The sequence below is a fragment of the Prosopis cineraria genome, unplaced genomic scaffold, assembly GCF_029017545.1.
Source record: "Prosopis cineraria cultivar Desert tree isolate PC_DT_omini unplaced genomic scaffold, ASM2901754v1 PC3, whole genome shotgun sequence".
Classification (NCBI taxonomy): Eukaryota; Viridiplantae; Streptophyta; class Magnoliopsida; order Fabales; family Fabaceae; genus Prosopis; species Prosopis cineraria.
The window spans coordinates 12688005-12712388 of NW_026555334.1; the positions used below are offsets into that span (position 1 = coordinate 12688005).

The 24384-nt window shown below is 34.7% G+C and overlaps 2 protein-coding genes across 8 annotated transcripts; both read left to right on the plus strand.

Annotated features, from left to right (window-relative positions):
* The first annotated feature begins 2052 nt into the window (after positions 1–2052).
* LOC129307162 (allantoinase) lies at positions 2053–11539 on the plus strand. Its single transcript, XM_054948045.1, has 15 exons — positions 2053–2263; positions 2543–2636; positions 3579–3699; positions 4980–5053; positions 5154–5230; positions 5522–5558; positions 5626–5711; positions 6437–6496; positions 6763–6908; positions 7398–7524; positions 8066–8221; positions 8317–8427; positions 9246–9356; positions 10160–10258; positions 11144–11539. Exons 1-15 carry the CDS (start codon positions 2153–2155, stop codon positions 11270–11272), a joined length of 1539 nt encoding a protein of 512 aa, XP_054804020.1. The 5' UTR covers positions 2053–2152; the 3' UTR covers positions 11273–11539.
* A 1757-nt stretch (positions 11540–13296) lies between these two features.
* LOC129305847 (uncharacterized) lies at positions 13297–19033 on the plus strand. Of its 7 annotated transcripts, none has more exons than XM_054945999.1 (5): positions 13297–13951; positions 14910–15870; positions 15978–16502; positions 17177–17257; positions 17464–17600. In XM_054945999.1, the coding sequence occupies exons 1-4, from the start codon at positions 13476–13478 to the stop codon at positions 17234–17236; spliced, it is 2022 nt and encodes a 673-aa protein (XP_054801974.1). In that variant the 5' UTR covers positions 13297–13475; the 3' UTR covers positions 17237–17257; positions 17464–17600. The 7 variants fall into 7 exon arrangements, with proteins under 7 accessions (XP_054801974.1, XP_054801975.1, XP_054801976.1 ...); XM_054945996.1 differs by lacking the exon at positions 17177–17257 and adding an exon at positions 18624–18782 and having other exon boundaries at positions 13303–13951; positions 17464–17925; XM_054945994.1 differs by lacking the exon at positions 17177–17257 and adding an exon at positions 18639–19033 and having other exon boundaries at positions 13306–13951; positions 17464–17925.
* The last annotated feature ends 5351 nt before the right edge of the window (positions 19034–24384 follow it).

The following is a 24384-nucleotide window of genomic DNA, read 5'->3' on the forward strand; positions in this document are numbered from 1 at the left end:
TTTTCTTGGATTGACCTCCTGATTCCTGTCACAGGCGAAACTCCTAAAAAAACATAGTCATCGACCATAAACTCCAATGGCCTTTGACGTCTATCTGTATAACTCTTCTACCTACTCTGAGCCATTAGAAGTTTCTGCCTTGTTATTTAAATCTTTTGCATCTTTTGATCTAAAATATTCGGACCCATAATGCTTCTCTCACTCAGATCAACCCAACAAAGAGGAGATCGACATTTCTTTCCATATAGTGCCTCATAAGGAGCCATCCCTATATTAGAGTGGAAACTATTATTGTAGGCAAACTCAGTCAAAGGAAGATGAATATCCCAGCTGCCTCTCAGTTCCAAGGCACAAGCTCTTAACATGTCCTCTAGAGTCTGTATGGTGCTTTCTATTTGTCTATCAGTCTGTAGATAATACGCTGTACTGAATCTTAATTTAGTACCCATTGCTCTCTACAATGCTTTCCAAAAGTTCGAGGTGAACCTCAGATCACAATTAGAGACAATGTCCTTTGGCACCCCATGTAACCTCATAACTTCTCGAATGTAGATCTCTGCCAACTTCTCTAATGAATTACTTAATCGCACTATCAAGAAATGGGCTGACTTTGCTAACCTATCTACAATCACCCCGATAGAATCATGACTGGATTGGATTCTTGATAATCTCGAAATGAAATCTATCACACTTCTACTTCAGTATCTCTAGTGGTTGAAAAGTTTTTGCTGGTCTCTAATGCTCGATTTTAACCTTTTGACAAATTAAACATCGAGACATAAAATTTGTCACATCTCTTTTCATTCCAGGTCACCACCAATACCGCTTTATATCTTAGTACATCTTAATTGCTCCGGGGTGAATTTATATCTACTCTTATGCGACTCATTCAAAATTTTGTCTGTCAAATCACCCTCATTTGGTATGCAAACTCAGTCCCAATAGACAATGAATCCATCATTATTGAAACCAAAGTTTGTGGTTCGCCTTTGTTCCATATCTTCCCGAATTCCCAATAGACACTCATCCTTAAGCTGTGCCATCCTTAACTCTCTCCAAAACTCATTAGTAATTTCTATGGAATGTAAACTATACAAAGTTAATTCTAGTAAGTCATGCTGAATATCCAAGTAGGATTTCAGCAATTTGTAATCTTGCATTATTAGACAAGCAACATGCAATGATTTTTGACTTAAAGCATTTACAACCATATTTGCTTTTCCTGAATGGTATTTAAATTCAAAACTATAATCCTTTAGGAACTCCATCTACTTTCTTTGCCTTATATTAAGTTCCTTCTAATCCACTAAATATTTCAAGCTCTTGTGATCGCTAAAAACACTGAACATTGCTCTATATAAATAGTGCTACCAAATCTTTAGTGCAAGCATGACTGCTGCAAGCTCTAAGTCATGGGTCGAATAATTCTCTTCATGCGGCCTCAGCTGCCTAGAAGTATAAGCCACTACCTACTCATATGCATTAACACACATCTCAGACCCTTTAGAAATACATTTGTATACACCTTATACGGCAATCATGGATTAGGAATAATCAACACTGGTGCCGTATTAACTTCTCCTTTAGCTTCTAAAATGCAACTTCACACTTATCGTTCCAAATGAATGGCTGATCTTTTCGGGTCAACTTAGTCAATGATAAAACTATTTGAGAGAAATCCTAAATAAATCTGCAATAACATACTATCTCAGTTACTGACTAGGTTAGAATGAAAACTGGAACAATGGAGAGGTCGGGTCACCGATTCATGGGTTGACCTGGCTGGTCTGGTCTGATTTTTCAAATAATGCTTCCATTTAAAAATCCTAACACAATCAACCAATTTTTTTTTTTTTTAAAGAACATGAGGTGAAGGCGGGTTAAGCCTTAAATAAAATATATAATCATTAATGTTGACCAAAAAAGAAAAACATCATTATCATTATCATTAATATTTTAATAATTAGAGTGTAAGGTTTATTTTATTTATAATCGAGCAATTAAATTAAATTATTACACAAGTAATGCGATTACGAGCCATGGAGTCGAATCTTTTTTATCTCTGCTTCGCTGCTTTCTGCCCAAACCATATTATTAAACAGCAAAGCGGTCACTGATTCACTGCTTTTCTGCTTCATCGTCATCGATAGAAATGGACTATCTTCTCTGGAAGCTTTTGCCTCTATTAGCACTTATCGTCTCCTTCGTAGTCTTCTTTTTCTTAGAGGATTCCTACACGGCCAACTTGTTTCATATGAAAAAGGTCCACTCTCTCTTACACAATTCGTATACACTCTCATAGTCTCATTGCAGCATGCGATGACTTACTTTTGACCAAAAGTTAGACTGTTTTAAGTATTGAGCGAACTTTTGGTTTCCATTTTTAGCTATTTTGACAAGTTGTAACTTTTGAGTTCTACGTCATCATTTGTTACTAAAATGGTCAGAAAGCGTGGAATTAAGTGTTGGGTTTCTCCATGTTAGAGTTAGAATATCGATTTTGTTATTCTGGGGTTGAATGATGTTGTTGTTCTTGTAACAGCCACCCCGTGAAGAGTGTAGCTTTCTTCCCGTTTGCCATTACTGGATATCCAGCAAACGTATTGTGACCCCGCAAGGGGTTATTTCTGGTTCAGGTTATTGGTTCACCCTTAATCATCTGAATCTTCTTTTGGTTTTTATATTTTTATTTTTAGCTGATTCCTTAAAGTTTTAAAATATATATTTATGTTTTCCATAATACTAGAATGTGGAGAAATATATGAAAAGAATACGTATATCTAATCACTAATCAGAATTTACTACGTTGTCATTAACATGATTTTGCCAATGAACTTATAAATCATGATTCTGTATTATTTTTTGAAGATGCTTTTTTAAGAACCAAAGATGAATAAAGAATATGAAGACAAGTAGTCTTCCAAAAGAAAAGATGGGAGGGAAAGTAAGAGAAATTTGTTCGAACCTTCTGTGCTGTGCTTCTATGCATTTAATAAATGAACTCTCTGAAAGGATTCATGAGCAGAACTCTTCATATATAGAAGCAAGGAAAATTATGCTATCTCTTGGAAGATGCACAGTTAAGAACCTCTGGCTTAAAATTCTAGCATTCTGCTCTGATCAAATCCAAGCAGAAAGTCACAGAACTTCAACATTTTCCACTTTTTGTTCTACCAAAACCTTAAAATACAAGAAGAGGAAAAACACTTTGAACTTGGATGAATAAATCCAATATTCCCTCGGAATGTAGAATAATAAATAATGATCTTCATATGCCTAAACAAATATAGCAATGCAAGGAGAGATCGAAGCATATAACATAAAGTTGACGGATAATCTGGCCTAGATTCTTGTACAATTTGTAAATTTTCTCAGATGTTTTGTATAAATCCTTTTTAATCACAACCATTTCAGGGAGGACTGTGGTTACTGTTGACTAGCGTTTTTCTTTCTTTCTTTTCTTTTTTGATAAATTACTCTTGATCAACTATTGTTGTTGTAGTTCTGAAGCTTTCACGGGATTATGATTTTTCACCTATGCTGATTGATTTTCCATGAAAAATCGTTCAATGAAACAGTGGAGATAAATGAGGGGAAGATCATGTCCATTGTTGAAGGAGATAGTAAGCATGGGAAGCATATGCAGCAACAAGTAATTGACTATGGAGATGCGGTGATCATGCCTGGCTTAATTGATGTGTAAGATATGCATGCCATCTCCTCATGTGTTATTTATCTTTTATTCAGTTCTAGTCGATAAACAGTGTAATTTATTTAATAATGAATACGTATTGATTTATGATGACAGTAGTTCTGAGAAAACTGTTGAAAGCTGGGTTGAATGTTAACATAAAAATTTCTTATTTCACATGTATAGCTTTTTTTTGGCCCCGGGGGGGGGGGGACCAAAAATTGAGTTTAACTTTTCAAGTGTTCTTTCGTATAGCATTTTTTTCATTCATTGGGCACATGCTAGAAGAGCTTACATAACTTAGAATTCAATGGAAAGCGCAGTTCCCAAGCTGTATGGTTCTGTTTCAAATTTTCAGTAATGTTTACAGCATTCATTAGAAGTGGAGTTTGTGAAATATAATCAGATTGAACATGAGATTCTTCCTGAATTATCCTCTGTTACTCTGCTTGTAGCTTATGTAATATTTAGGATTTAGTTTCCTTAGTATTGGAATTTATCTTAAAGATTCCTATTGTGGTAAAACAATGCACTACATGATTAAAAATCATGTGAGAGCAACTCGAATGATGGAATGACTACATTCATAGGTGTTTTTAGAATTACGTATGAGGTCAATGCTCACTAAGAGTATGATAAGTAGGAGCTTAACAGGGGATACACTCTCCTCTGGATTGAGTTTCTTTTTTCTTATTTACTTTATTTTTTATTATTATTTTTCTTTGCAATAACTTCAGCATCATGAACAACAGAGGTGGAGGAAGAAGTATAAAATGTTATTATATCCATGGTTTATTTATCTAATTATCTTCTAAATAAAGAGTACACAAGTTATTCAGCAACAACCACAAGTTTTTTCAATTTTTTTTTTTGGGGATCAAAACCACAAACTAGTTGAAATAAAGGAAATAGAAAACAGTATCTGACAGCATAATCTGTTGATGCTGGAAATGTTTATAGTTTTACTCCTAATCCAGATTGTTCCTACTGCCTGTCTACTGTTAAGGAGGTGGATTTTCTTGGATTCTGTGCAAAGTACTGGTAGTGCGCAACACGAATATCAAACAGCTAACTTTTGGGTTAACTTGTTTTTACTAGTGAAGGAAACAAATGTATTAAGAGATTTAGGGGTACCTAAATAAGTTAAATAGATTCTTTCCTCAAAATCAGTGAAAGCTTTTGGTGCTTGTTACTTCTACCTTTTTGTGATTTCAGAACACTTTCTCATGGGGCCTTGCTATTTCTTCTTTTCTCCTTCTCTTTCATTTTTTAAATTTTACTTTTTCAGGCATGTACATCTTGATGAGCCAGGAAGAACTGAATGGGAAGGATTTTATACTGGGACAAGAGCTGCTGCTGCTGGTGTGCAGATGTTCTTCACCTATTAAGGCTTTTTGCAATGCTTCCCTTTTTGCCATTAATATGTATAACTTTGACCTGTGCTCTCGCTCTGTTTCTAAAGGTGGTGTAACAACAGTGGTTGACATGCCTCTAAATAATCACCCAACAACAGTGTCTAGGGAAACATTGAAACTTAAGGTATCTTTGACTGAGCAATTGTTTGTCGCTTATTTTTTAAAAAATAATTAATAAGAATAATCATGGCAGGAAAACATTTTATCACTTATTTTATGATGAATCCATTTATATCATAGAGAGAAGGAGGCACAGTTCCTTCCAGATACATTAATTTACTTCTTTGAGGCGTCTAATGTTCTAATATCTGGTAAAGCTGTCTTTTGTGGTATTGAATTTAAATCCCTAGTGAGTGACTGTTAAATTTTTGTGCCTTCTCTTTCCTTAACATTGTGTTCCATTTCTTGGTTACAGCTTGAGGCTGCTAAGAAGAAACTGTATGTTGATGCTGGTATGATCAACAAACTATACTTTGGCATACAATCAATGGAGTTTCTGAAAAAGTTTGGCATTGACAGGTTTCTGGGGAGGTCTAATTCCTGAAAATGCACTTAATACGAGTATTTTGGAAGGTCTCTTAAGTGCTGGGGTCCTTGGTGTCAAGGTAATGTTAAAAAACCTATTCATTATTAATGTAAATCTGTTCAGAGGCCAAGGAAATGTTCATAATGTTTAATTCTACTTCTTTGGACAAGTCAAATTTTAAATTAGGCACTTTCTCTTGCATTAATTCAGTGCTCACTATAATACTGAGAATCTTTGGAATCTGGACATGTCCAGAGTCTGCCTCTTGATATATATCTTTGAAATGGTTCTTTGTCATCATCATGGGGTTTCTTGAACTACTGTGCCTATCAGTCTTCTCAATGACCATTTGCCTTCCCTCAAACCCACATAAATTTTTGGGATTAGTTTATGTTTCATGTTGGAAGCTGTCTCATGCTGCTCCTTCATTTTGGCACATACCATTATTGCTTCAAATTTTAAAACTATTGTCAAGTGACTTGCCTTCCCTTCCCAGCATTAGCGCTGCTGTTTTCCTTCCCCTTTTTAAATATGTATGCTGATGGCTACCATACTTTGATACAACAACAACAACAACAACAACAAGCTTTATCCCATTAGGTGGGGTCGGCTACATAGATTATATGATATCATTATGCTCTATCATTTATCAAGCTTTTCAAAATATTATTAATTAAAAAGTCTCGCTCAACAACTTCCAAAAGTATTCTTTTTGATTTTTATCTACCCTTCTTGACAGAGCTCAAAGTTAGGCTACCATACTTTGATGTGACCCATTTTTCATTTTGTGTTTGCACTTTGCAGTCTTTCATGTGCCCTTCAGGAATTGATGACTTTCCTATGACAACTATCGATCACATCAAGGTATGTACATTGCCAAAATTATAAAGATAATAGTATGGTTTATATTAATTCATTGTAATTCTTCACATTTGTTTGCATTCTCTGTTCCTGTTTGCTCACCAATTATTATGGTTTTGGATTGTGCTTTGCTTGATATGCAGTGATCTGCTTGCACAGGCACACGCTTTTATGTCATCAATAATTCTCCTAGCTAAGACTAATAGTATGAAGTTCCTTTTCCTTTGTTGGATTGTATAATACAATTGTTATGATAATTTGATTGGTAGGAGGGACTTCCTGTGTTGGCCAAATATAGAAGACGTTTACTTGTGCATGCTGAGGTTCAGCTGAATTCAGGACATAATTTGGAACTCAAAGATAACGATGATCCACGTGTTTACTCAACCTATCTCAAGACTAGACCCCCTTCATGGTAAGACATTTGTTATGGCCTTGCATTCTGAAGAAATGAGCTTTGTAATTAGAGTAAAAATATTTTCCACTGTAAAAAATTTGTTTTACTGTGGACAATAAATTGTTACTTTCTCAAATAAACGGGGAAGCCTATTCTTAATTTTTCATGATTAATAGTAGTTCTTATTTTTTATAACTTTGTGATCAAGGCCTTGGCTCCGATTGGTCCTGAGCCCCTTTCTGTGAGATTTTACATTGTAAAAAGGATGCCTATGACCTTTGCTCAGGATTCAATGTTCAATGTTCTATCTTTGAATGACAACTATTACTATTACTAAAATATCTGTGGAATCCCCCTCCCCCCCGCCCAAAAAAAAAAAAAAAAAAAGGAAGTTTAAGTCCAGCAAAACTTTTGGATGAGCATACAATCGAATATTTTCTGTTGGCTCACTGCCTATTAAATTTTCTGATAAATAAAAAAAAATCTTCATCTCCACTTTCAAACCAGGGAGCAGGCAGCTATTAGAGAACTTGTAGGGGTTACAGAGGATACTAGAACTGGTGGTCCTCTAGAAGGAGCGCATGTTCACATTGTTCACTTGTCTGATTCAAGTGCTTCCTTAGATATGATAAAGGTAATATATGTTTTTTCATGTGGATCTACCTGTTCTAAATCTATAATGTATCACTCAGAACCTTTTTAGAAATGATAGGAAAGCTTCATATTAATAAATAGAACATAAATGCAGTTCTTTACTTTTTCCCTTCGGGAAGTTCCAAAAATATCCCTGTAGAATTTTATTGTTTGTTGACTGTCAATGAACTAATAAAAATTGTTGGTTTGTAAAATGAAATAACATTCTTTTGAAGTAAATGAAAATTGTAATAAAATTATAGGATTCTTAGTTAAACTACACACTTGAGCGTGAGCTACTTTCTAGTAATTAAAAGATAAAATCCCATTAACAGCTGTAATTTTGATAAATCCCAGACATAGATGGTATATTTTTTCATCATAATTGCTGTTCTGTAAATGAATCCTACAAAATCCCTGTTCACTGATATGAAATGATCTTTTCCGATCTAATTTTGTTCGTTCTCCTTTTCCTTGTTACAAGATCTTGTCAAACTTCTCACAGTGGGAGAGCGCTATTTTTATGCATTGATATTCTACAGGAAGCAAAACATAGAGGTGACAGCATTAGTGTTGAGACTTGCCCACATTACTTAGCTTTCTCATCTGAAGAGATAAATGATGGAGATACTCGTTTTAAGTGTTCCCCACCGATTCGTGATGCATCCAATAGAGAAAAATTATGGGAGGCTTTGCTGGTAATTTTATCTCCACAATGCAGTTCAATATCTTACATTTGTACATTAGTTATCTGTGATCTTGTTAGTCTAATTTGTTTTATTCTTCATCATAGAAAGGAGACATCAACTTTTTGACTTCTGATCATTCACCAACACTGCCAGAACTCAAGCTTCTTGATGAGGGTAACTTCTTGAAGGCTTGGGGTGGCATATCGTCTTTGCAGGTTGGTCACTTGGTCTGTTTATCGATAAGTAAATGTTCATCCCTATGTAGCTATGCCCTTTAAATGAAATCTAAAGGATATCTGGGCTTCAGTAAACAATGTGGCATACCTTGAGTCATCAACCTTTTGATTTTTTATTTGTGGTTTTTGCATGAATTTGAAATTAATGAAAATTAGAAAAGCGGATGTTTATGGTACTGGAATGTTGTAATATTATTCCAATGAATGGAAATTATGTATAAATTTATGAGAATTGTATTCACATCCTCAAATTCCCCATATAATGGGATAAGGCTTGTTCTTATACTCACATCCTTGAATTTTTACCTACATTTTTTATTTATTTTTAATTACACTTGGTTTTGTTTTTTGTTTTTATTCATTAATTACTAGTTTAGTAATCCAGCTGTATGATTCAGTTTTTTATACCATGCCACAGCATATCTTTTTCTGTTTTTGGTTGGAGAGGGGCAAGGTGTTTAAATGCCTTGTAGTTATAAGCAGCTTTCTTTTCTTTTCTTTTCTTTTTTGTCTTCCTCTGAGAATAGATCTGATCCTTCTTCCTTGTAACATTGTCCTTTATCTATAACAAAATAATTCTTTTTGCCAAATTAAAAAAAAAAACAATTAAACCATAGATTTTGGGCCAACATAAAGCTCCTTTGGGCTGCACTGAGGAATCATGCTAAATTTTTATCAGAAGCCCACAGGCTAGTTTCCTTGGATCAGCTGAATTTGAGTTATTTTCTTAGAAATATAACTCCTATTATTGATTTGAACACTAAAGGTTAACTGGGGCTCTACTGGGAAAATTGTAGTTGGTTCTTCCAATAACATGGTCATATGGACAAAAACACGGAGCAACTCTGGAACAACTATCATTATGGTGGAGCAAGAGACCTGCAGAATTTGCTGGATTAGAATCAAAGGTGATATGGTTGCAGTTTCTTCCTTTGCCGCAGGTTTTATATACTATAAATGAAGATAGTGTTTCTTTTGTCTCTGATTCAGCATGCTCTATAAAATGTGATTTTGATCTTTCTTAACAAAGGATATTCATCCCTAATTATTTAGTGTTTTTGCCTATTGAAGATAATTGCTGCAGTATTTCCTTGAAGCGATAAGTTCTAAATCTAAAAGAAGAAAAGCATTGTGCTTTTTACGTCAAAGCTTCACTATGACTGACTAAGATAGCAGCCCAGGAGAAGGTTCATTAACTGTTACTAGAAGATACTATCATGAAATGAAAATAATTCCCTACAAATTAAAAAGGAAAGAAATTTGATGGAGAACAAATGAGTATTCGATGAGAAGTAACAGGATTTATGGAATAATGATACCAGCAGCGTCAAATCCACCAGTGGCAGGATTGCTTTTACCCAGAAACAGAAACTAATGCAGAAAACTTCAAAATTCTTCCATAACCATTCACTCTGACCCCTTTCTTTTTAAACCTTTCTTGGTAACAGAATTGCCAATACAGTGACCTAAAAGTCACTTGTGTCCCACTCCCTTCCGAGCCATTTCTGGCCATGCCTTGTTCGTTCCAGATTTTTTCTTCCCCATTGGGTTTCCATCATGTTGGCTGATATTTTTTCTTTTTAATTTACCCCAAAAAGCTTCATGGTAAAGCTTTTAAAGATTTATATCTGAATTGTTCGGTCAACCACTGTGTGCTCCCTAGAAATTTGTTGCAGGTTCAAGTCGGACTAACTTTCCAGTTTTGTTATAGGGAGCCATTGAAGTTGGAAACCATGCTGATATTGTAGTGTGGCAACCAGAGACAGAGTTTGCCCTGGATGACAAGTATCCTGTTTTCATTAAACATCCTGTAAGTTTCAATTCTTCTTTTCCTGTTGTTAAACTCATTCTTTTTTTCATGTTTCAGTTGTAATTATTTTATTATGGTGGCTTTCTTGATATAACATTTGTCCATTTTCCTGTAGTATAGAAATTGCATATATGTAATTCGACAAGTGAAGTTGGGGAAGCCTTGTCTTTGACTCTCATCTAGTTACAAAGAAGAGTCAAGGGCCATCTCAACTAAGAGAAACGAACCTGTTAAGCCCTGGCACATGAATATTTTTTTAAATATATGTAATATATATTTACAATCCCTAAGATTTCTCCTTACACGAAAACTCATTAGGCTTTTAAGTGTATAGGCAAAGCAAAGCCTCAGCATATCTTACATTGAAATCTCATGAAGACTAAACTCTTGATTAACTTGATTATAGTACTCTCTCCCGTCCTATTTATAAAGTAGACGGGGGGATTTTTTTGGTCTTGTTTATATCTTGTGTCATTAATTTTTTATTACAAGTTTTTTCTTTCACTTTCATTAAATGTTGATAAACGAAAGTACATTAATAAAGTGTATATATTTAATAGGGGTAAGGTTGGAAACTTATTAAATGTTTAGATAAAGTTAATAGGTATTAAGCTTTTTTCGGGTTCCAGTGAAATATGTTGAAAGTGATTTATAAATAGAATCGAAGGGAGGAGTTCTAATTTAATGGGAACGACTAAATTGAGTCAAAAGATCAAGTTCCTAAGTAAAAGCCTATGAATAATTTTATTATTGACCTTTAATATCAGTCAAATTCATTGTTGTAAATTCCTTAACCAGTCCGATCTGATCTGATCCCAGAGATTAGCCTAACTCTACATTGCAGTTGGTTTTATTAATAAATATTGTTCATAATTTTACACGCAGAGCATCTCTGCCTATATGGGAAAAAAGCTATCAGGACAAGTGTTGGCGACTTTTGTGAGAGGAAACCTTGTCTTCAAGAATGGGAAGCATGCTCCTGCAGCCTGTGGCGTTCCGATCCTTGCTAAGTGAAAACTCTTCTAACAAACTCATCAAAGAGTCTCTGGTTCTGTGGATACAGTTCTGGCAGATTTGGCTTGCCTTGCCTTCATGCATGATGAGAAATATTGAGAATGTCAAAGTTGTGTAAAATTATCTAGATGTTCAGCATCTGCAATAAAAGTATGACGTGTGTATGTAAAAATAGTACTTTGACTTTATTAGAGAAGTTGATAACAATATGTAAAACTATTACCCAAGGTTTGTACTGTCCTATGTCAGCAAGAAGGTCTCGATCTGGTATTCTTGCAGCATTTTTGTATTTTGTGTAATTATGTTGACATGCAGGGGGCACACACACATATATAATTTCTTGTAGTATTTTTTATGGGTGAAGGGACAAAAAACACTCACCAAGTGATTGGTTAAAAACATCTAATAGCCTAAAGTGAAAAAAGGATAAAAATATTTATAATATTATCAAATTGATACAAAAGTGATTGAACTGTTAACTTGCCCTGATCAGGAGTTTTTGGTGTTAAATACTGGCTATGATATTGACTGTGTTTGTTATGTGCCAATGTTTGCTAATGCGAATTTAAAAATAGACAAAAATGCCTATGAAGTCATTAGGCAAGAGCATCCAGTAGTTTAGTGAGAAAAAAAACAAGAATATTCATAATGTTTTTTTAATAAGTGTAATGGTGATTAATCTATCAAATTTTTTAAATAGTAATCGTTTAACTAGTACTTAAGTAGAAGTTAACCATTTTTTGCTAACGTGAACAAAAAATATTTTTAAGTGAAATTCTATAGAAGTTGATCGATCATTGATGAATATCATGTGGGAAAATATTGTTTTGACTGAACAATAAATTAAATCGCTTGTTTATTTGTAGCAGTGTTGGAAGCCAATTGATGATTTCGAATCTCATTGTGAACAAAATTGTTTAAGGTTGTACTAATGTTTTTATCTCATTGTATTGAATCTTGGGTTTTACAGACAAACAAAATGAGTAGAGAGGAAGGAAGGAAGAAGGTAAGATATGTGGCGATAGCAAGAAATCATATGGTATGAATTTTGACGGATTTGTCACTATTGTACTTATTAAAATAACATTATGGATATTTTTATCATTTTCTCACTTTAAACTATTTAATACTCCTGACATATGATTTTATATGTATTTTTGCCCTTTTTTTTCGTGTACGTCAACAAACATTAACACATGGCAAACACAGTCAACATTTAACATCAAAAATTAATGAATATTAGGGCAAGTTAATGGTTTGATCACTTTTGCATCAATTTTGATAACGTTATGTATATTTTTACCATTTTTCTCACTTTAAACTATTGAATGCTCTTAACTGACCACTTAGTATGTATTTTTTGCCTTTGCTCCTTTTGTATTTGTGTTTGGATCCGTAGATGTGGTGTGTGTGTGTGTAATTTCTTAAATATTGGTTTCTTTTTCTTGTTTTGCACATGCCTCCTTCTATTGGATACCAATTGTAAACATATCTTTTAATAGGAATTCTAACTTTAATCTGCCATGTTATTATTTGTTAGAAACTAATTTCTTTCACTATACTTAATTCCTATTGATAAATATTGGTTTTGAAAATAATATTTATGTTCGTTATATACTAAAACTCAAATATAGTAAAGAAAAAAAATATACCTTTTGGTTTATGAATTATTTTTTAATTATTGATTCAAAATAACTCAGTTTCTATACTTTCTTTTAGTCCCAAAAAAATTCTATTTTTTCTTAACTTGAAACATCTCAATCTTTGTACTTTCTTGATTCAATATAATTCATCCTCCCTAATTTCTTAATTTAGTAAATTATAACAATTACGTTATATTAAATCACATTTTAAAAATTAAATTGATGATTGAGAAAAAAATGTAGGTCATATTATCCACATAATAGAAAGAAAAGACATTATCTAAAGAAATTTTGCAAAAATATCATCTAATATAATCAAAATGGCCGTTTCTTGCATGCTTTCGTAACGAACTAAACTGAAGCTGATGGGCGCGCGCAGACGTAGAAACGTCGTCGTTTATTCATCCGATTCGAATGGCCAAGAAGACGAACGCTCATCCTATCTCGAAACCTCGGTCATAGATCCCAATAACCGAGCGAGTTAGACTCGGAGGAACTCGACCCTGGCGGTTCGAGTCAATTTTCGCCTCCCCTTTGTCTGTCTATCTGCAAATCATCCAATGGAACTCAGCAAGCTCTTCATTTCCGTGAAGAAACCCCCAAACCTCTTTGCCAAACCCTGCTTCGCGTTCTCCAACTCGACCGAGTCCAACTCAATCCCTGAACAAGTCACACTGTCTCACACCCTCCAATCCGACACTCTCAAGACCCTGGAATGGAGCTCCATCTGCAAGAAGCTCTCGAAGTTCACGTCGACCTCTATGGGTTTCTCCGTCGCGCAAAATGCACAAGTGCCCATAGGTCGGACCCAGAAGGAAAGCCAGAAACTTCTTGATCAGACTTCCGCGGCAAGGCTGATTTCTCAGCCTGTGGACTTTTCTGGTATCGATGACTTGACGGAGATTGTCAATGTTGCAACTTCGGGTCAGCTTTTAACGATGAGGGAGCTCTGTACGGTTTGCCGCACGCTGCGTGCTGCAAGAGAGTTGTTCAAAAAGTTGCAGGAGTTGAGTTCAGTTGCTAATGCTCCAGAAAGGTATTCTAGTTTCAGTTCTTAGAAAAAATTTCGTCCTTTACTTTTGACAATATTATTTGGTTTGGAATTTAAATTTAATAAATATAATTAAAATTCATATTGCCAAAATTAACTTAGAAGATAAAGAATCGAAGATTGATCATGTAACTTGAGGTGACGAAAGAATATAATTTTTTGGCCATGCCCTGAATTTTGGAATTGTGGCGTTTACGCTTAGAGATATTCTGGCTTCATTTTCCAAAAAAAAAAAAAAAAAATCTAGCAAAGATGTTTATATTCCAAGTTTTATGTTTGGGTTTCGGGGTTACAGTCTATGTCTCCTTTTAGAATGATAATATATTGAATATTCTCTATGAATTGACGAAAACTGTATTGTTTTAGATTTTATCACTTTTATATGTTGATTCTGAAAAGCAAAGCTTCATTTGGTAGTTTAGATGGCATGTTCTTCCAATCATATCTCTTCATAAGACTTCTATATCTCGATGAGTAGGACAAGAGGTAGAAGCCAACATCTTCAGATGATTTAGATACGTTTTAGCATGCCTATCATTACCTAGTTTGATATCTTCTGCAGAAAACTTTTTACGACTCTTTCATGTTCTCGAATCTGTATTGCACCCATTTCAAGAAGGGTGTTAAGAAGTTTTCCCTGAATGGTTTTTGCCCAGCATTCAAGGCAGTTCTCAGTCCAATTCGGACTGTAAGGATTTTCTTTGATGCATTTTCTATGGGGGTTCTGTTTTTCCTTGACAACATGTTGAGCATAGATCATATGGTAATGGATTCTTATGCCTTCATAAGGCCTTAAAAGAAAGTTTTATCTCAAAGGTACTCTTATATAAGGAGTATAATTCCCTTTTTTGACTTGTTCTTTTGACTTAAATGCTTCTTTGTTGGAAATTTCAAGATAGGGATCCGAATCAATATTTTAATCAATCCCATTATTTCCAATCAGGTACTTGCCCCTGCTTGAAATATTGCAGAATTGTGATTTCCTAGTTGAGTTGGCAAATAAAATAGAGTTTTGCATAGATTGCAATTTTTCTGTAATTCTTGATAGAGCAAGTGAAGACCTGGAGATCATTAGATCAGAAAGAAAGAGGAACATGGAAGTTTTAGACTCTTTCTTAAAAGAAGTATCATTTCAAATTTTTAAGGCTGGGGGTATTGACAAACCATTAGTCACACGACGTCGAGCTAGGTTGTGTGTGGGTGTCAAGGCTTCTCATAGACATCTGCAACCAGATGGCGTAGTTCTGAATGTTAGCAGTTCTGGGGCAACATATTTTATGGAACCCAAAGATGCAATAGATCTGAACAACATGGAAGTAAGGCTTTCAAATTCTGAGAAGGCTGAGGAAAGAGCAATTTTGAGCTTGCTTGCCTCTGAGATAGCAAGTTCAGAAACGAAAATAAAGTATCTATTAGATAGAATTCTTGAGGTTGACCTTGCTTTTGCAAGGGCTGCCTATGCTCAATGGATGAATGGGAAATGTCCAATTTTCAGTTTAGGGAATTTTGAAGGTGGTGATTACAATGGAGATGATGAAACTTTACTAGTTGACATCGATGGCATACGACATCCCTTACTTTTGGAGTCCTCCCTGAATAGATTTCCAGACAATCTTGATCTGAGATCAGGAGATGCTGACGAGTTGGGTAATAAAAATGCAGTAGTGGCTTCTAGAAATTTGTCACAAGCCATAGATGACTTTCCTGTACCTGTTGACTTTAAAATTGGTCGTGGAACCAGAGTGGTGGTGATCTCAGGACCTAATACTGGAGGGAAAACTGCTTCCATGAAAAATTTGGGCCTGACTTCGCTCATGTCAAAATCTGGAATGCATTTGCCTGCGAAGAGCTGTCCCAAACTTCCTTGGTTTGATCTTATATTGGCAGATATTGGAGATCACCAGGTAATTTGTGGACTTCTTTATTTCCAACAAGAACTTTTCCCTGGCATCATGTAGCTGTTTCATTTGTTTTCTAATTTTTTTCCCCTTTTGTTTCCCCCCTATTGAAGTCTCTAGAACAAAATCTCTCAACTTTTAGTGGGCATATCTCAAGAATCTGTAAAATTTTGGAAGTGGCCTCAAAAAAGTCACTTGTTCTCATCGATGAAATTGGCAGTGGAACTGATCCATCTGAAGGTGTAGCTCTTTCTGCTAGTATCTTGCAATATCTGAAGGATCGGGTGAACTTGGCTGTTGTGACTACACATTATGCTGATCTGAGTTGTCTAAAAGATAGGGATAACTGTTTTGACAATGCAGCAATGGACTTCTCTCTAGAAACATTACAACCTACTTATAAGATTTTATGGGGATGTAGTGGTGATTCAAATGCATTAAGTATAGCTAAATCTATTGGCTTTGATAATAATATAATTGAAGGTGCCAAAAAATGGGTGGAGAAGTTAAAGCCAGAACAGCAACAAGAGCGGAGAGGAATGTTGTATCACTCTCTGCAGGAGGAAAGAAACCGATTGAAATCCCAGGCTGAAAGGGTTGCATCTGTTCGAGCTGAAATTTTGAACATCTACTGTGAGGTACATTATAGGTGCTTTCGTAATTTTATCTGTACTTCTCCATTCTAGCTTGTTTTCCTTCAGAGCATCAACATGGGAAATGTTCCTTCTCAAGTTTATGTGAAATTTACATCCTTGTTAACTGAAAATATGTTATGTTAAAATTAAAAAGGTAAACAAACGGATCTCATTTGGCTTGGTATCTTAGTTGGGAATTCTTGACTCTTTTACTCCTGGCGGCCACACTTGGACATTATCCAGCAGGCAGTAAATCTTTTTTCCAGTTTCTGATTGTTAATCCTTCTCTGCAGAACTCAACTGCTCCAACTTTTTGAAGGATGGAGCACCTTTAATCTAGGTTAAGGCTTTCGTTTGGATTGTTATAATAGGATTTGCAGTAATTATCTGTTAGAGCATTACAGGAGGGTTCGTCTTGTAAGTCCATAACACTTGTGTTATGTGTCATAGATGCCCTAAAACAAAGCAATTTTTTCTCTCATTTTGAGGTAGCATGCCAATTTTGGAGAGTTTTCTTTGCTGTTTGGGGAGCACTGAATAGGCATGCCTAATTCAAAGGTCTTATTTTGTACCTCTTTCTGAGGTTTTGCAGTAAAATGGAGAATGAGGTGTTTTGGAATTGTGCTCTTGGAGATGGTATTTGGTGTCTTCACCTGCTTTGGGTTTTTCTTGCGCAGGCTTTTCTTCATTATATTCCTGCTATTCTGTGGGTTTCGGGTCGGCTTTCCTTTGTCTAATATGTGAAGAAACTATTACAAGTACGTAAATAAGTACATCAACTTTACCATACCCAAAAAAGGAAACAAAATAACTCACAATGTCTTGTTGCTGGAAAAAATTTCTTCACCGATTGAGTTCTTGAGTTTTCCAGTAAAGTTCTATTGTAAACAATTCTATTTGGAGTTGTTCATTTGTTTCCAATTTCTCTGTCTGTTTTCCTCTTTTATGGAATTTGTTTGTGAAGATCCAAGAGGAAGCAGAAGATCTTGAGCAACGTGAGAGGGCTCTTATGGAGAAGGAAACTCGACAGGTCCAACAAGAGCTACTGGATGCAAAATCTCAGATGGAAACTATAATAAAGAAGTTTGAAAAACAACTCAGAACTGTTGGTCGTGATCAATTGAATTTATTAATTAAGGAATCTGAATCTGCAATTGCCTCTATTGTAAAAGTTCATGCTGCTCCTGTTAATTTTCCTGGTAATGAAGCTGATCAGATTCCATATACACCACAATTTGGAGAGCAAGTTCGAGTTGAGGGCCTCGGAGGGAAATTGGGCACAGTGGTGGAACAGCCAGGGGATGATGAAACGATACTTGTACAATATGGTAAAGTGAAGGTCCGGGTGAAGAAAAGTAGCATCAGAGCTATTCATTCGAATGGAAAGAATTCTATATCTAGTTCTGTTGCACGTCTGGGGAGGCAGGTATGAGCTATCAGTACTTAAATGATTTCACATTTTAGTTGATATACCTGTTCCTTGAGAAGAGTAATTGGACCAACGTTAATTTAAAAAAGCCCTTTCGATCATGGAAAAAGCTAGTAGCTGGCATGGGGTTGACTAATGAGGGCATGAGGCCTATCATCCTCTGACGCGTTGACATTTTGGTATATGGGCCATTTTTATCTTTTTTGAATTGAAAATGATCCATCATGAGTTAATTGAGAAGTTATCGTAACAATTTTACTTGTATATCATTTTAGTAACAATAACATTGTGAACAACTTCCATGCGTGCTGAGGGACATGAGACGCACTTGATATGGTGATATAGAAAGCTTCCAACATAGTATCTTTAGTTGATCTGATTTATTTTGAACTTCACGTTTGGCCCTTCCATGGACATCTTGTGTCATTTTACTGAATCAATCGATTTCATTCCTACTCATTTAGTGTTGTTTGACTGCTTCACTCTTCCATGATTATCTGTTCCTTCAGAAGCCTGCACTAATGTGCTTGGCTTGGTATAATCAGGCCTCAAGAATGTGATTACCTAGGGGTTCATATTCCATCTTCTCTGTCATCTTTTCTGTTCTTATATCTTTCTGAATTCATACTATGCATTTATTTTTGTGAAAGTAGATAATGGCTAATAATATTGTTGATCCCCTTTTAAATGATGAGCCGGATCAATTATAGCAGAGTCGGCAGAACAGAGAATCGGGCAGTAATACAGAGACCATCAGCAATGGAGAGCCTTCCTATGGTCCAGTGGTGCAAACATCCAAGAACACAGTGGATTTGCGAGGTATGAGGGTGGAAGAAGCTTCTATACAGCTTGAGATGGCAATTAATGGAAGCCGTCCATATTCGGTTCTCTTTGTCATACACGGAATGGGTACTGGTGCAGTTAAAAATCGTGCACTTGAGATACTGACAAATCATGCCAGAGTCACTAATCATGAGCCAGCAAGTCCTATGAACTATGGTTGTACAGTTGCTTATATCAAGTGAATCAACCTTCATTTTTGTCTCTCGACCAGGTTGATTTCGCCTGAGGAACTGCTCTTAAATAGTAGTAAATCTTTTTTTAAGGCCAAAGGAAATATATAAGCATGTTTTTTTAATAAAAAATCAATCAAATATTTATAACTTATGCAAAAATGCGTGTTTGCCAATGCAAAATCGGAACCCTGAACCTCAGTTCTATAGGGGCGCGTCACTGAGGCAATAGTCGTTGGCGGAATTAAAAACTAAAAAGTGCACTGATACATAGGTGTATGACTGAGGTCCATTTGCTTGTTAGAATATAATTAAATGGAATGGATTGAAAAGATAAAAATAAAAATAAGATGATTAAAGAGAATAGGTAAGTATAGTCATAAAAAAGAGTGGTAATTTAGTTCAAATCATGAATCATGAAATTTTTGAAGAGCATGATGATTTTTACATTTACAATATATATTAATAAGTTTTATTATGCTTATCATAGTTGATCTAGTTCATTTTTGTATTAATTTTTTTAATCTAATCCAATCCATTCTATTCTGTTAAGCAAACATGACCTAAAGGATACATTAATGGGAATGTTACCTATAGGATACAAGCTGGGTGTTGTAAAAGAATAAAAGCTGAAAGAGTTATTTGTATTTGGAAGATACCTAATAAATTTAAAGAAAAATTTTATCGAACTGCTATATGACCTAACTATATTATATGTTAGTAAATGTTGAGTTTTAAAAGACTAAGAGTATAAAATTAAAGTAGTAGAGATGAGAACGTTGAGGTGGATATGTGGATATACATGAAAAAAAAAATGAAATGAGCATATATAAAAAAAAGTGAAAGTAACACCTATTGTGAAAAAAATAATAGAAAATCATTTAAGATAGTTTGGATATGGATAGAGAAGGCTATGAGACTATGAGAAGCATTGGCAAGGAGAGTAGAACAGATAACCTTGAGCCAAAAGATCAAAGAGGACCCTCATCGAAATTATGGAATGAGACTTCTTAGTTACTAAAATTTCTAGAAGCTTAGTTGATGATAAAGTATAATGACATCATATAATTCATGTAGCCGACATCATCTAATGGGATAAGGCTTATTTGTTATTGTTGTTGTTACACATTGGTGTATGACTAGTTGTTTAAATGTCCAATATTGTAAATAGTTTTTAATAAAATATTATTTTAAATATAATAGTTAACTATTTTAGTTATAGAGAAATTGCTATAAAAAACCTTATCGCCAAATTAATTGCTAAAAAGGAGTCGGGAACTTTTAGAGAATGAGGTTCTTCGTTGACATTAATTGCTGAGGGCTAAATGACATAAATGCCCTTCATGGTAAAAAAAAAGTAAAAGTGGAATAAAGTCCTTTGTTGTCAATATTTCATATAAGGTCATTCGCTATTAATATGTTGTAACATCCCGAAATTTTAAGACTCGGATTTATAAAAATAAAATAAAATAAAATATCTATAATTAAATTAAAATTTAGAATAATTTGATAGAGGTCCAGAGTTTGAATTTTTCTAAGCAAAAGTTTAGTTTTATTTGATTTTTAACTATGGGAAAAATTACCAAAGTTAACCCGGGCTTTTGTGCAATAATAAAAAATGTTGGGCCATTTCTTGTAATTTTCCCCAAACTTTTAGATCAGCTTTTATAAGGGAAAAGAGACGCAGAAACGCAGAGAAAGGAAAGAAGAACAAAACGTAGAGAGAAAGAGAGAGAGAGAGAGGAAGAAGAGAAGAGAAAGGGAGGGAGTTAGGCTTGGATCTAGGAGTCTTTGCGACCGTTGCGAGCTCGGCTACACGATAGGTAAACTCCCTACTTCAATCCTCTTCTCTTTCTCTTGATTTTCTTCAATTTTTGGAAGAGGAGATTTTTGGATTTTGATTTCAAAGGCTTTATTCTTGTAAGCTTTTATTTCTTTGGATCCTAGGGAGCATGTTTTGAGTTTCTATATAGTGATCTAATATTTTGAGTGGATAATTGGATGAAAAGAGGTGTTTTGGGTACAAAATAAATCCTGAGAAATTGGGTTTTTGCTCTTCAATGGTTTAAGCTTATTGATTTAGTTATAATTTTGCTATTTGAGCCCAATAAGATTTAAATTAAGGTTTGGTTTTCATTATAAGGGCTAATGATGAAAGTTGGTGGCACTAAATAAAGGTTTTTAATTGATTAAAAATTTTATATAAATTAGAAATTTAGCCTAGTGATGGCTAATAAATGGTTTTGGTGGTTAAGTGATACTATGTGAATGGTTGGTTAAATATATGGACCATTGGGATGGATTATGGCTCATAGACCCAAGTTGTGTGGTATGAGTTATAGTCTTCATTGATGCTATTTGTCATGATAAGTGATGTGGATCACTTATATGTTGTAGAAAATTGTTGGTGGAACTTATTGAAAAGTAAGGAACAAGCCGAGCCCTATTTTGTACAAGGGGAACCCTTTTGGTACCAAAGGGTTGAGGTAACAGGGGAATTTATATTTTTTATTACTTTGTTTTAGCTATTTTTGAATAAATATTACTAGTTATCATGCATTACATGTTTTAAAAGATTAAATGTGCTTCATAAGAGGTTATGGGGTACTACTTTGATTATAGTGCAAATATGTTTTCTAATTGTTTAATAACAATGTTTTTATGGAAATGAGATTTATAAATATCATACTACTTTAGAGTGTTAAATGGTCAATACTCAGGAAAGGTAGACAAGAGTAAAAGGCATGATCTCGGTGGGAGTTCACCAATGAGAAGGTGTGGATTTTTGATATTCTATGGCATACTGTCAGTACTCAGTGTTGTCTTACGTATTGTGGGCTCAGTGCACTAAATTGGTTAGTGTATTGAGTGTTCGACACCTCTCAGTGGGGGAGAGAATCCAACATATGAAGTGTGAGGTTGAGTACCTTGGCCAAGGTAGCCCTCACATGGAAAGTAAGTTGGGCTGGCTCTGGGAGGGAGTTAGCTTTAACTGCTTATGATTCACGTCGAAGGGGCATAGGAGGTTCGGTGGATTAGATCATGCCTTAGATTATGTTTTATACCTGTGGAGGTACAAGTAGGTATAAGGTTTACCTGCGAGTTAAAGAGTGCCAGGGGGCATTCTGTTGGTCATGAAAGGCCATACCGGCTTAGGTCATGCATTCATGCATTTTAAATGGCTAAATTATATATTATGTCGAATTTATTATTCGTTTATTTGATTATGGATTACTTTGTAATAATCAATGTAGATTTCACTGTTACTGAGACTGTGGTTGTCTCACCCCTTTCTTTTCAATATTCTAGGTCCAGGCGAAAGATCCAGTGGTGGACGGGGAAAGGAGCAAAGCTAGGGGTTTACTTGTAATTTGTAAAGAACTGCAACCCCTTTCTTTTGAGCAAATATATTGTAATGTATTTAAGATTAGGGTGTCAGTAGGATATGATTATGTATGTGTGTGTGAATATGTGTGGATTGTGTGCTTGTGTATGAATTTTTGTCTGTTTGCAGACTTGTGGCTAGGAAACTTGGTTATGGTGTGTGGTTTTGATGGATTTACTTAGTAGACTAAGTTTCTATTACAAGCAGATCTTTATTTTAATATATATGTGATTTTATAAGCAAATGCAAAGTGGTTGCATTGTAAATGATGTGCTATGGGCAAACATACACCTTGGATAGAGAGAGTGGGTGCGTGGGCCCCACAAGGAGCTCTGAGCCAAGTGAAAATATTTAGCATATGTATTTATATAAATACATGGTATTTAGATTGATTTGTGACCACTCTTGTATGATTTGTGCATTTTGGGGGTTTAGGGTCCATTTTGGGAAATGGCACCCGGGTGGTCAAATTTTGATGTATGGGGGTTTTCCATTATTTGAATGTTCTTTCAGGTGTTTTTAGTCTTATTTGACGTGTCCAAAGTGTTCCCACAGGTTTGTGACCATTAGGATGAGATTTGGACAAATTTGAAAATGGTTTTTACCAAAAAGCTGCACTTTTGCATCCGGGTGTCCAAATCTTAATTCGACCGTTGGATTTCTCTAAAATTTGGGTCACAAGTAAAACCTTTTACAAGCTTCGTGTGGGCTTTGGAATCACGTCAATCGAATATCAAACGGAGAAACGACGTACTTCGGAATTTGGTCTGGAGGTGCTGTCATGACAGCATTAAATTACTGTCATGACAGCTACAGTGTTGATATTGTAATCTGCATAAAATTCAATCCGTCCGTTGGATCTTTTTAAAATTTAGTATGCTAATAGTATTATTTAAAAGTGACATGCGGGCTTTGGAATCACTCCAATCGGAGATTAGATGATGAAATGATGTACTCTGGAAGTGCTGTCATGACAGCTTTTTAGCTGTCATGATAGCAAAAATAACCAATTTTTTAACATGTCTAATTTTCAATCCGACTGTTGGATCTTTTTGAAATTTGGTATACTTATAGTACCCTTTGAATGTGATGTGTGAGCTTTAAAATCACTACGATCGAAGGTCGAATGATGAAACGGTGCCTCCCGAAAGTTAGGCCAGGAGGACTGTCATGACAGCAATTTAATGCTGTCATGACAGCATTTTTTTTATTTTACTTTCGTCTAGCTTAGTTCCGCGCGCTATAGGTAGAACCTATAAATTTTTTTAAAGACTTTAAACGTTTACTTTTCAATTGTGTATTTGCTTAGTGATTTAAATGGTTTGTTTCCTAAGTTGGTTTTAGGATTAATTCCTTAACCACACTTAGTTTATTTGAATTGTGTGATTTTTGGATAACACTCGGGGCAAGTGTTACATATGTCACAAGATCTTTTGCTGTCAATAATTTCATATACATTTAGTATAAGGTCTTTTAGTATCAATATTGAAAACAAGGTCATATGTAGGGGTCTTCAATCATATGTATTAATTTTTTTTGAAAGTCTGCCCAAGATGAGGGTGAGTTGAACTTTATAAAGGCTGATAATAATAAAATTAAGGAGATGAGTTCAGAACAATATCACCAAATACAACTAGGAGAAAGGAAGATAAGCTTACATAGATATTTATCTTGATTCAGTTTCAACTACTTGAACCTACGTTTAGTCCACAAGTACCACTTGAGATTTTTTTAACTAACTCTATCAAGCTTAATCTGGGCTTAAAACTTTTTGTATTCGAATATCCAAAATGATTATTTGAATAAATAAAAGAAAAATTATATTTTTAAGATATCCAAAATGCATATTTGAATATGGCTTAAAACTTGGGGTTTGAATATTGTGTCAATATTGTGAACACTGTATTTTATCTGGGCATTTTTTAAATTTAGCCAAAAATATAAAAAATACAAAAAATAAAATTTAATACTTTTTAGGATTGTATTTTCAAAATATCAAAAATTTTAATTAATAAGGTTTTATTTTATTTTAGCCTAGGTAATCTTCTATTAGCTAAG

Bases quoted from the DNA above. Each gene is read 5' to 3' on its own strand.
- LOC129307162 (XM_054948045.1), top strand. From the start codon at position 2,153: ATGGACTATCTTCTCTGGAAGCTTTTGCCTCTATTAGCACTTATCGTC. The intron at 2,637-3,578 runs GTTATTGGTTCA...TCAATGAAACAG, and splicing joins AGGGGTTATTTCTGGTTCAG to TGGAGATAAATGAGGGGAAG. The intron at 5,054-5,153 runs GTGTGCAGATGT...CTGTTTCTAAAG, and splicing joins GACAAGAGCTGCTGCTGCTG to GTGGTGTAACAACAGTGGTT.
- LOC129305847 (XM_054945994.1), top strand. From the start codon at position 13,476: ATGGAACTCAGCAAGCTCTTCATTTCCGTGAAGAAACCCCCAAACCTC. The intron at 13,952-14,909 runs GTATTCTAGTTT...ATTTCCAATCAG, and splicing joins GTTGCTAATGCTCCAGAAAG to GTACTTGCCCCTGCTTGAAA. The intron at 15,871-15,977 runs GTAATTTGTGGA...CCCCTATTGAAG, and splicing joins CAGATATTGGAGATCACCAG to TCTCTAGAACAAAATCTCTC.